The sequence below is a fragment of the Rhynchophorus ferrugineus genome, unplaced genomic scaffold, assembly GCF_030347505.1.
Source record: "Rhynchophorus ferrugineus isolate W39M unplaced genomic scaffold, kcgeb_rfMv2 rfM6, whole genome shotgun sequence".
NCBI lineage: Eukaryota > Metazoa > Arthropoda > Insecta > Coleoptera > Curculionidae > Rhynchophorus > Rhynchophorus ferrugineus.
In genome coordinates this window covers 46,169,970-46,183,400 of record NW_027472585.1, presented here as the reverse complement: position 1 = coordinate 46,183,400, position 13,431 = coordinate 46,169,970, and the positions used below count along the sequence as shown (strand labels likewise).

General features: G+C 29.5%; 1 protein-coding gene across 1 annotated transcript in view; it reads right to left on the bottom strand.

Annotated features, from left to right (window-relative positions):
- The window catches only part of LOC143198712 (uncharacterized), a 101,898-nt gene extending 89,809 nt beyond the window's left edge, over positions 1-12,089 (bottom strand). Inside the window, exons 1-2 of the mRNA XM_076408074.1 lie at positions 11,959-12,089; positions 11,321-11,857 (exon numbers count right to left, since the gene is read on the bottom strand). Coding sequence (XP_076264189.1) covers positions 11,383-11,857; positions 11,959-12,089 — 606 coding nt within the window. The 3' untranslated portion in view covers positions 11,321-11,382. The remainder of the gene's footprint in view (positions 1-11,320; positions 11,858-11,958) is intronic.
- Between the last annotated feature and the right edge of the window lie 1,342 nt (positions 12,090-13,431).

The window sequence follows — 13,431 nt, the reverse complement described above, 5'->3', positions numbered from 1 at the left end:
GATTTGTTGGTGATGACAAATAGATGAAGCTTTACTAATTCATTACACAACCTAGGATGTGATTAAATATTAAGAAGCAAGATTTATTGCTATAACATGTATTGTAAATGTTCTTAAAATATATTCTGCAATAGTCACAACGACTAGACATATTAAAATATGTCCGAATCTTTATATCCACATGTTACCAAACTTGTGATTCACTTTTATAGCGAATTTTACCTGCTGTGAAGAATCCATCTAAATTACAAACCAACCGGCTATTAAACCCTCTAAAAGGAAATATTTGGCCCAAACAAGTCTTAACTGAAGGTGGCCAACAGTAAACTCGTCCAAAAAAAGTGTTTTATTATATACTAGCGACCCGCCCCGGCTTCGCACGGGTGCAATGCTGATACTAAATTAAATACACTACAGAAAAAATATGAACGTTGTATATAAAAACATAGCGGCCCGCTCCGACTTTGCACGGGCATAAAATATATATGCCTATGTCACTCAATGAAAACATGATTAAAATCGATCCAGTATTTTTGGTTCATTCATTACTGCCCTTGGCCTGCACGCATTAAATTTGGAGTAAAACAATTCCTCTTCCCCTATACTTACTATGAAGATTTCCTGCTATCTTTGGAATATCTAAATTCATACAATTTTTATTACATTACAACGCAAATTTTAAATTTGTAATATCTCCGAAAATATTTGTTTAATTTATATGCTGTAAGGAACCATATTGATCTATATTAATTGCACACTGTATTTAAGGTACTTAATTCGATAAGGAATAATGCCGTATTGCTTAAAATAGCTTCGTAAATAAGCCATTTTCTCACGTAAAATGTAAACAATAAAAATGGTTAATGTGGGTTATCCCTAAAAGATAAACATATGCCATCGCGGACTTTTTGTAGACCTTTTTATGGTGTACAATACTGTAGTACATTAATTTGATCTAACTGGTAGGGTTAGGCAGCGTTTTTGCTAATTGCTAAATAAGCCTAAAAAAATAGGTTAATTTACGACATCACGTTAGAAACCTCTAAAATTAGCAATGTTGCCTTAGTATATTATGCATGTATTATACATATAAACCTTCCTCTTGAATCACTCTATCTATTGGAAAAAACCGCATCAAAATCCGTTGCGTAGTTTTAAAGATTTAAGAGCACTTAGGGATATAGGGACAGAAAAGGCGACTTTGTTTTATACTATGTAGTATATTGATAATTTCATTAAATTTTTATCACTATTACTTCATCATCAATTATTATTTCTTTAAAAACTCTAGGCTCAGAAACAATTAATAACTGCAAATACATACTAGCACTAGAAATATATGCAGTGACAAACGATTTAGAATTCTTGTTAATGTGTTCTTTAACCAGCTGTGTTAAAACAAACTGGAGTCATATTTTCACACTATTTCTCTCACTAAGATAAAATCATCTATTTTAAGACGGTTACTTATTTTACTCGTATCCTACATATGTACTAGCAATTTATCTCAATGCACTTATTTATAATATCATTAATGTGTGCAAATTAAGTTAAATATCTCTATTACTTGTAATAATATATTCAGTTATAATAATAAATATCTCTATCATAAACTAGTAATTGTATTTTTATTAAAATAGAATTTGAAGTTTTATTAAGGTAGTCTCGTTAATACAGTTGTTTTAGGAAGTTAAAAAGGTGAAGCTCTAGTGATAAGTTGGTTTGGTTTTTCAATAATAATTTGGTAACTAATGGAATAAGAATCGAAATCCTTGCCATTACTTTTTTTGTATTTTGATAGTTTTTCCTTTATTAAAAAAGTAAAAAATGTTGGAACTTTCTCCATATATCTTGGCAGGAAAATTAGTCTTTTTTGCTATTTTCATATTTTTTTATCTAATTTCTGTTGAAGTTATTTGAAGTTAATGAAAATTGGAGGTATAATAGATCATTTAGTGTTGAATCGAATAGTAATTAATTGATTTTTATAAAACCTTCTGTTTCTAAGGTAAAGAAGGAAAGGCGTATTTTCAAAAATTGGATGAATTTCTATTTATATTACATATTTTTAGAACCATACATTTTGAAGTAATTTGACTTAGATTTTCGTTTCTTTCACCCTGAAATACATGTATTTTGAAAGTTTCACTCTTATCCAAGAAGTCAACATTTTTGGAACATTTCCATACATATATAGGCAGGAACAACTGAGATTTTTCGACATTTTCTTTTTGTTCGCTGTAATTTCCGTTTAAATAATCTATAGATAGCGTTAAAATTTAAAATGAATTTTTGTTTCTTTCATCTAACAATTCATATATTTTGAGAGTTTTGCGTTGATCCAAGGGGTAAAAAATATTGGTAATTTTTCCATAGTTTCTGTCCAACTTTCCAATTCCATTTGCCCAGTCCTGAAAATCTACAATTTCTACAAATGTAATCAGATGCAATCTGTCATTTCCATTAATATAATTTGAAGTTAATGAATATTGCAGATATTGTGGAGAATTTTATGCTGAATGAAAATGAGCTGATTTTTGTTTATATTGATATCTTAAAAATTATGAGTTGTAACGTAATTTGACCTGAATTTTTTTGTTTATTTTTCTTTGAAATATGTATATCGTTTATTCAAGGTTTTTATGACGTATGTCTTTATTCGAGAGATGAAATATTTTAGCATATTTAATACATTGAGCTATTCTTATATAGAATAAAGTAGCAATATATTTATAGTCTAACGTTAATCTAACAACAAGATATTTATCAAAAACCCATTAGATACCCCATTAAATTAACCAAAACTCTCTTCATAATAAATCAGCCAAAATACGAATGATTGATATCACCTTCCACTTAATTTAGTATTTAATTAAACCATTCGAATAAAGAATGTCGCTGTACAACAATAAATTTCCAACTCGGAATCAACCTGACCATATTTCAATATCTACGGGACCGCTAATTTGTATTTCTCCGACCACTTAGCATTAAATGACCGTCCAACGGTCATCACCATCTCCATATTATTAATATGACCAATTTAGCTCCATCCGTATGCCAAAATCGAAGAGGGTTCGCCGTCGACCTGCCGTTCGAGGATCGTTTTTATTCCTCGACGTTCGTCTTGCTCCGCGTTTTCTAGAACAGGTTGGTTGCCTGATGGCCAAAGGAAGAAATTCACTGTTAAAAATGCTGCGGTTACCGACAGTACCTAATCGGTTAAGTTTTCGTGTTCGCATTTTCGAAATCGTTCTGCGGTTAGTCCGAAAGGAAAAATGTGCGCGCCGGCATATCGACGATCGCTATTGGATACGAGAACTGGCTGTGTTGGTGGCTTTAAATTATGCATTCGAGACATTCTTCGTGAAAAGGGAAGCCGGAAGTTTATCGGTGGGGTAAGTGGTCGAGTTGTAAATAAGTCTCGTCTATAATCATACACACGCGAAAACGATAATTCGTGTTCTATGTCGTTCATTTCGCATTTATCTTTCTTTGGCATTTCATTATTTTTCACATACTTTATTTAAATTCTTAATTCCTTCCCAGTTTATTCGCGAAATAATTTTATTAATTACATCTTACATTCTATATGCTTAGTACAATCTTAATTTACAAATTAATTTATTACAGTTGAAATTAATAATTTTCTGTTACATCTGTTACATGAAAATTATAAAGTGGGTTGAAAATTAGATTAAATCTATAGGATTTAAATGAGTTACAAAAGTATAAAAGAATACACTTCACTACATAGTATAAAACAAAGTCGCCTTTTCTGTCCCTATATCCCTAAGTGCTCTTAAATCTTTAAAACTACGCAACGGATTTTGATGCGGTTTTTTCCAATAGATAGAGTGATTCAAGAGGAAGGTTTATATGTATAATACATGCATAATATACTAAGGCAACATTGCTAATTTTAGAGGTTTCTAACGTGATGTCGTAAATTAACCTATTTTTTAGGCTTATTTAGCAATTAGCAAAAACGCTGCCTAACCCTACGAGTTAGATCAAATTAATGTACTACAGTATTGTACACCATAAAAAGGTCTACAAAAAAGTCCGCGATGGTATATATTTATCTTTTAGGCATAACCCACATTAACCATTTTTATTGTTTACTTTTTACGTGAGAAAATGGCTTATTTACGAAGCTATTTTAAGCAATACGGCATTAATCCTTATCGAATTAAGTACCTTAAATACAGTGTGCAATTAATATAGATCAATATGGTTCCTTACAGCATGTAAATTAAACAAATATTTTCGGAGATATTACAAATTTAAAATTTGCGTTTAAAAATGTGTAATGTTATAAAAATTGTATGAATTTAGATATTCCAAAGATAGCAGGAAATCTTCATAGTAAGTATAGGGGAAGAGGAATTGTTTTACTCCAAATTTAATGCGTGCAGGCCAAGGGCAGTAATGAATGAACCAAAAATACTGGATCGATTTTGATCATGTTTTCATTGAGTGACATAGGCATATATATTTTATGCCAGTGCAAAGTCGGAGCGGGCCGCTATGTTTTTATATACAACATTCATATTTTTTCTGTAGTGTATTTAATTTAGTATCAGCATTGCACCCGTGCGAAGCCGGGGCGGGTCGCTAGTATAGACTAAACTATATGTGGTTTGGTTCGCATAAATCTTCTGATTGCTTGTGTGTTGTGCAGTAGCTGTATTGCTGTAATATTGTTTTGATTTGCAAACATATTTCATGTTTTAACGCAAAATCTTGGATCACTTTGTGTATCCAATTGATTTAGAAGTCATGGTGCAGCTGCTGATTGGTTACGTAGCGATAAGTATTGTTAATTAATCGTAGGATATTATTTTGGGATTTACAGTAATCTTGGCTGTTTGTTTCCATAGATTTTGCTCATTTCTTAGATAATTTATGGACGCAATTCCAAAAAAACATCTTTTTATTCGTAATTCGTGACTTCAACACTTATTTGCCTAATTTTACTGTATAACTGTATGTATTGTCAAGCTGGAAAATCACCTTGTCATGTGTTCTGAGGTGAATATATTATGAACGTCTTTCAATCAATATACAGTTGAAATTAATAATTTTCTGTTATATCTGTTACATGAAAATTGTAAAATGAGTTGAGAATTAGATTAAATAAATATATAGGGTTTAAATGAGTTACAAGTATAAAAAAATACACTTATAGATCAAACAAGTTCGTATGGTTTGGTTAGCTTCAATCTTCTGATTTCCTATGTGTTGTACAGTGGCTGTATTGCTTCAACGTTGTTGCTATTATCCAAACTTATCTTATTTTTTAAGTCGACATCTTGGATCCCTTTATATATTCATTTGATGTCGAGGTCATCGTGCAGATCTTTGTTGGTTACGTAACGATAAACAGTGGTAAATAATCGTAGAACTTTGTTTTAGAATTTACAGTGGATAATTCAAATTTATTTATTGACAATCTTGGCCATTTCATTCCATATATTGTGCTCATCTCTTAGTCAATTTAAGGATGCTATTACAAAAAAAATATATCTTTTTATTTGTAATGCGTGACTTCAATACTTATTTGACTGGTTTTACTGTATAACTGTATGTATTGTCAAGCTACAAAATCACCTGTCATGTCTTTGAACATACTGTGAACATCTTCAATCAATGTACGTTTGAAATTGATCATTTTCTGTTAAATATATTAAATAAAAAACCGAAAAGTTTAACAGGAAAATTGTAGAGTGAGTTATAAATTAGATTAAAGATATAGGCTTAAATGAGTTATTATGGGATAAATCATAATACAGACATATCACTCTGAGGGAGATACCATTAATACGTGTTTAGAATATTTACTACAGTTTTAAAGAAAAAAAAACAAGAAAAAGGTCTAATTTTGACTATAATGTAACATTTAAAAGGAATAATAAATTGTGTCTACAACTCTAAACACTGTGTGTAATATATGATATATAAAAATGAATATCTATTTATTTACCCTTTATGGCTTCCTAAATTATTCATTCGAATATGATGAGACTTTGCTAGATTGTTCTAAAGCTACATAGTATAGACATTGATAGTATTATTAAAAACTATAATAATAAAAAGTAATTCTTGGGTACCCTAGATATTGATTTATTGATTTTTACCTTAGGTGACTTTGCAACGCATGCCAGGTCTTGGAGTAAGAATATTTTCCAAAAAATCGTTATATTAATTAAGTTAAAACAATGTATATAACTAATACTAATATGAATGAATATCAGAATCTATTAATGGATGTTATTTAGTGACTTCAGAACATTTTTAATGCATATCCTTATGTTTTAACATAACCTGTTTATTTTTTAACCAGATATTTGGTCTTTAACCATATATTTTAATTGTTTGATGAGGTTCTAAAAAGGTATATGGAAACACATTTTCATGAAGTAATAAATAACTCTATTCAGTTTACTATAATATACTTTTTTGATAAGAATTTTGTTTTGAATAATTCTAATTTCATGCATCTTTTGAATATTGAGAGTAATTCAAAATAATATTTAGTTATCAATTGTTACGCCTGAATATAATACTAATTAGTCACTAATATGAACTGCCAAGATTATTTAATTAGTAGATGTCAGATTGAATTTTATTTGAGTACATGATGACCCTCTCCATTGAAATTTCTTTTATTAGTCTCTTTTCTTGTTTACTTATCTAGAAAGATGAAAGGAAATAGCTTCATGTCTTTTATTGTTAGATGTGATGAGAAATAGATACATTACAAACACTATAAATATTAAGTGAAGGTATAGTATTACAAAAGCTAAAGAGAAATATTAATTGCTTCTAATAATTACCGAAATAACAAAATATGATATAAACTGAAACCATCTGCAATTTTTACTAGTGAAGTACTAATTTCTACAACTCTTTGACTACCTTTTGATATTAACCCTTATTAACAAAGAATTCATTATACAGAATGGAGTTGATATATTTATTGTAATAGCTAAGATTTTAACTATACCGCTATATACGATTAGTAACAACTAGAACTTGAGAAATTTGATTTTATCTTAGACTGTTTTAGATTCGTGCTAATAATATATTATAATGCTCTTAATATATTATAAAGAATAGTAAACATCTATTTGCTATTATATCAAAATAAATTAAAATTAAAATTCTATAAATTTTATTAATATCTTAACTTCATTTGTATCTGTTTCGTAGAAGTAAATATTAATATTTGATAAGTAGGATCTGCCTTGAAAGAAAATTTTTGTTACAGACAAAATAAAGGAAAGTCCGAAAGTTTATTTTGTAGTACGATTTGCCCTTTGCTTCAAAATAGGCCTCAGTTTCGACGATCACCTCTTCATTTGACGAAAATGTATTCCCAGCGAGCATTCTTTTGAGATCTGAGAATAGGAAATAGTTGCTGGGGGCAGATCTGGAGAATACGGTAGATGAAGAAGCAATTCGAAGATTCATGGATTTTTGCCATCGTTTTCACTGACTTGTAATACGGTGTATTGGATTGGTGAAGTAGCACTTTCTTCTTCTTTAAATGCGGCCGTTTTTCGGCGATTTCGTCCTTCAAACAATCCAATAACGCTATATAATAGTCCCTGTTGATGGGCCTTTCTTTTTCAAGGTAGTCAATGAAAATTATTCCATGCGCATTCCAAAATACAGAGGCCATAAACTTGCCAGCCGACTGTTGCGTTTTCCCACGTTTTGGAGCGGCTTCATCATATGCAGTCCACTCAGATTACTGTCGATTGGACTTCGGAGTGAAATAATGGAGCCAAGTTTCATCCATTATCACATATCGACGAAAAAACTCGGGTTTATTACGCTTGATCATCTTCAAACACTGCTCCAAATCATCAACTCGTCATTGTTTTTAGTCAAAAGCTCGCTTTTGCGGCACCCAAATTACACAGAAATTTCTCATACCCAAATATTCGTTAATGATATGATGTACACGTTCAGTTGATATCTTTATAGTGTCTGCTATTTTATTCAATTTCAATTTACAGTTATTCAAAATCAATTTGTGGATTTTTTAAATGTTTTCTTCGGTAACAACCTCTTTTGGGCGCCCACTGCGTTCACCGTTTTCGGTGTTCATTTCACCACGTCTAAACTTAGTATACCAATCCTTGATGGTTGATTTTCCTGGGGCAGTGTCCGGAAACTCAGCATCAAGCCAAGTTTTTGCTTCAACTGTATTTTTTCCCTTCAAAAAGCAATATTATATCAACACGCGAAATTCCTTTTTATCAATTTTTTCACAATAAAAAAAGTTGCACCACTCAAAATGTTATAATTCACAAACTAATGATCCGACAGCTGTCAAATATATACACGCATCTTTTGAGGGTTACGGCTAACTAAAAAACATATGGATTTAATTCTAGTAGGGCCATCTATGTGGCAAATCGGTTGTTGTTATGTTGATCACTTGCCAGTCGGTAGGCTTAATGCTGAGGACCGTGGTTCGGAGCCCACGTTAAATAATAGGTCCAGTCCAGATAAACCCCCTTGTCATATTGCTATATGGTTAGTTAGAAGAAAAATAGACATGGATATTCCATATTGTAAACATTCATAAATAATAGATACTAATTAATACATTTACAACATACATTAACATTTTTGCATATATAAATAAGAATTCGTCTTTTTTTAATGGACTAATCGTTGTGAAAGAACTACAAACTCATTTATATTTTCCCTACACACTCACAACACTTCACTTACTACAACTTGTCTTATTTAAGTAAGTTTTGCTATTGATTTAATATTTCGTATCACAAAAGCAATTATAACAGAGTTGGGTACGTTCTAAATGTGATATACCCTAGCTAACAGTCCTATTAACAAATCAAAAGGTCACAAACAAATAAAAAACGATCTTAACGATCAATATAAGCTTAGATAGGCGGTAGATTACAACTATCTCAGATTTACTAATAATTACAGATAGCGATTGTGGTTAAACACTTTGCGAAATCAACAGCAAATAATTAATACGTTGCTGACTATAAGAATATACTTTAACATTCTTAATTATACCTTTATATCGTTTATAACTTTAACTGGTGTCTATAGAACGACAATAAACGCTTTATATTGTCGGAAATAGGCGGTATCTCTTGCATTCAACCGCACAATAGTTTTTTTTGCGTACTATAATGGCATAGATCATGTTTTATATAATCACAGTAAGTAAATTTATCCTAAACTAATGTGTTATGTCGCCAGTTTGGTTTCAAATAAAGGTTTATAGTTCTTTAGGTTGATTATATTTCTACAAACTGTCTTATATTATTTAATGTCAATTTTTTATGTTCAAGAGACAGCAAATACAAATTATAAATTTTAATATTTGATTAGTTAATAAAGATCAATGCAAAAGCTTGTTCGTTTACTGTCTGAATTTGTTTAAATATGACTATGAATTGTTATCAGTGCAATTTGTTGATTCCAATTTTAACGTAGTGAATGTGTAGTGATTAATAAAAATATATAATGATTTAATGATATTCTAAATTGTCATAATAATTAAATTTATCATAAATACATTTACTGACGGGAAAAAATATGCAGCATGAGACAAATAGAAGATATTTTGAATTATTGATCATTAAAGTCTAATTATTAAAGACAATCCACACTTAGATGCGTTTGATTTTCAAATTTACTGATGGTTTTAGAATTATCTATTGGCTCTAATCAGTTCCTTGGTATTCATATCCTATTATTATTTGATCGATTATACAAGTAACGTTGAAATACTAGTTTTTGTTTTCTAGTTTTCAAAAATTAGAATATAGATATTAATTGAAACTAATTTATACTTTTAATAGCTTTACAAAGTATAATTTTAGAGAGAATTCGAATAACATACGAAAATTCTGTATGTAAATATATTTGTTGTTATTTATTTTCAATGAAATAAACAATAAAAATAATATATTTTTTTGTTACTTGATTTTAAATGTAGCTAACAACATCTATTGGCTCTAATCAGTTCCTTGGTATTCATATCCTATTATTATTTGATCGATTATACAAGTAACGTTGAAATACTAGTTTTTGTTTTCTAGTTTTCAAAAATTAGAATATAGATATTAATTGAAACTAATTTATACTTTTAATAGCTTTACAAAGTATAATTTTAGAGAGAATTCAAATAACATACGAAAATTCTGTATGTAAATATATTTGTTGTTATTTATTTTCAATGAATCAAACAATAAAAATAATATATTTTTTGTTACTTGATTTTAAATGTAGCTAACAACATCTATTGGCTCTAATCAGTTCCTTGGTATTCATATCCTATTATTATTTGATCGATTATACAAGTAACGTTGAAATACTAGTTTTTGTTTTCTAGTTTTCAAAAATTAGAATATAGATATTAATTGAAACTAATTTATACTTTTAATAGCTTTACAAAGTATAATTTTAGAGAGAATTCGAATAACATACGAAAATTCTGTATGTAAATATATTTGTTGTTATTTATTTTCAATGAAATAAACAATAAAAATAATATATTTTTTTGTTACTTGATTTTAAATGTAGCTAACAATATCTATTGGCTCTAATTAATCTTTTAGAATTCATATCGTGTTATTATTTGATATATGGTGGCGTTGAGATATAGTTTAAAAATTTGAATACAATTATAAATGAAAACTAATTGATAATTTTAATAGTTTCTTCAAAATATAACTTTAAGAAAAGATCGAATTACATACGAAATCTCTGTAGGTCCATTTTTAAATTAATTTATTAGTGAGATAAAAGATAAAACCAATATTCGCTTTTGTTAATTTTTTTTAATTGGAATTATTATTAATTATAAATCATTTAATTTCTATCTATACGATAAAATATCTCATTTGTCAATTATTTAATAAGCTACTTTAATATAATTTGTGTATAGTGAAAAATAAAGTGACTAATAGTATTTGTTATTGTTTCAATTAATGTACAAATATATATATATTAGTCATATCATAAAAAGTAAATATAATAATATTATTCATGATGTCTTTGTTATAATGATCAGTACATAGTAATTTAATAATTTAATTAATACTTTGTCGATTATCAACACTTAATGGATACTAGAAATGCCATTTAAAAAAGGTTATCAAGTGTTAGTTCTTGAGATAGTTTGCATGTATTATAATATACAGACATTCGTTACTGTAAATAATGTTATATATCAAATATATTTCTGATTGTTTATTGAAAATATTGCCAAAACAAGTTTTAGTAATATTAACGTATCATTTTCTTTCTCTTTACTAACTTTATAAATTGTGATCGATTTTCGACCTCTAGTAACTATTAAAACTTAAGGGACCCTGTTATCTAATTTCCATCTTTCTTTTCCAGCGTGATCTCTCTCACCCCCGGTTCGGTTCGAGGCTTCGCCGCCAGAGCCCGCCATCTCCCCAGGCCACCCCTAGCCGATACAGCAACCACCTCGGTCGAGGACGAGCGTGCATTTATCCACATATCGAAAAACCGGACGGTTCGGCCGCGCGCCGCTAGATGGCCCGACGAGCGCCACCCGTCGAGCGGGGCGTTAGGAGCGACCCCCACCGCCCGGTCGCGTATTCCCCTCAAAGGGGCGGGGCAATAACCCCGCGCGCGGTTAGGCGTGTCGACGGGGCGTTCGCGGTGCGTGCGGGGTGGGGGACGGGGAGTGCGCGCCAAAATCGGCGGAAGTGGACGTCGGCTAGCGGTTACTGTCAAGTCGTAGTTGCGAGGCGTTTCGTGGACTGTATTATTTTGATGACGTATGCATGGTTGAGATAACAACACACACAAAAAAAAGACTGGCCTATAGACGAAATAGGTGACACGGTGAAGTGACAGTGATACCGAGGACGAAAGGTAATTGTCAGATGATGTCATTTTATTAGTCATAGTTCGTTAATTAACCTTTCTTTTTGTCCGATTGAAATTGTACACGTCCAAACTAATGGATATTCTTTCGAACATATCACAACTAATACATTGCACTCTAATGACTGTTCTTTATTATTACAGTCCAATTCGGTCTGGCGTCTCATATTTTTCCACACCACACGAAACTCGAATTAAACCTAACGCCATTATAATTTAATGGCTCCAGGGGAACTCATTCAACTAAATTAATTATCTTTTTCATTTTTACCCGTTCTTGTAACATTGGAAACATATTTATAATACCCAACATTTTCCAGTGTTATCGTTAAAATGTCTGAGGTTTCATTACTAAAACGTTTTAGATAAAATATGAAAAATAACACGAAAATAGCTTTGATGCGGTTGAATTCTATTACATGTGGTTAATGAAAAAACATTAACTTTTATTTTTAGAGGTTTTTTTATAGCTCCGAAATATGGTTAAAATATTTTCACTATAATATTTCAGATACTTAGTTTTTTTGTTTAAAATATTTGTATGAATATAATTTTTAAAAGTTTAGTGTGATATAGTGAATAAAATATAAGTCTAAACTATAATTTCTTTAAATTTAATTTTGAATGTACAATAATTAATCAGATTTATGTACATTTGACTTCCAATGTTACTGCGATTATAAGAAGTCTTATAAATTATGTTGTATTATAATTTCCAGAATGACCCAAGTACCTTTCAAATAATATTTAAAAGAATATAATAGTAATACAATACCTAATATTCGATTTCTTATATAATGGATGATTCATAATGTAATTTTAAAGAAGAATCAATTAAACACCAAAAGTACTGTAGACATATTAAATGTGACTTAAAACTAACCATTTTTTGTTTAATTTTGAATGAACAAAAGATAATAAATTGATTTATATATGAAATTACTGTAAATATATTGAATAATTTTATATTTTCAATGATTTAGAAATAAATAAAAGCAAAACTAACTTTTTTTATTCGTTATAAAATATATAAAGAATATCCACACTTAGATGCGTTTGATTTTCAAAGTTACTGGTGGTTTTAGTATTATGTATTGGCTCTAATCAGCTTCTTAGTATTCATATCCTATTATTATTTAATCGATTATACAAGTTACGTTGAAATACTAGTTTTTGTTTTCTAGTTTTCAAAAATTAGAATATAGATATTAATTAAACACGCAAATAGTGTATGTAAATATATTTTTTCTTATTTATTTTCAATGAGTTATAAACTAAAACCAATAAATGTTTTTGTTACTTGATTTTAAATATAGCTAACAATATCTATTGGCTCTAATCAGTTTCTTAGTATTCATATCCTATTATTTTTTGGTGGATTATACAAGTAACGTTGAAATACTAGTTTTTGTTTTCTAGTTTTCAAAAATTAGAATATAGATATTAATTGAAATTAATTAATACTTCTAATAGCTTTACAAAGTATAATTTTAAAGAGAATTCGAATAA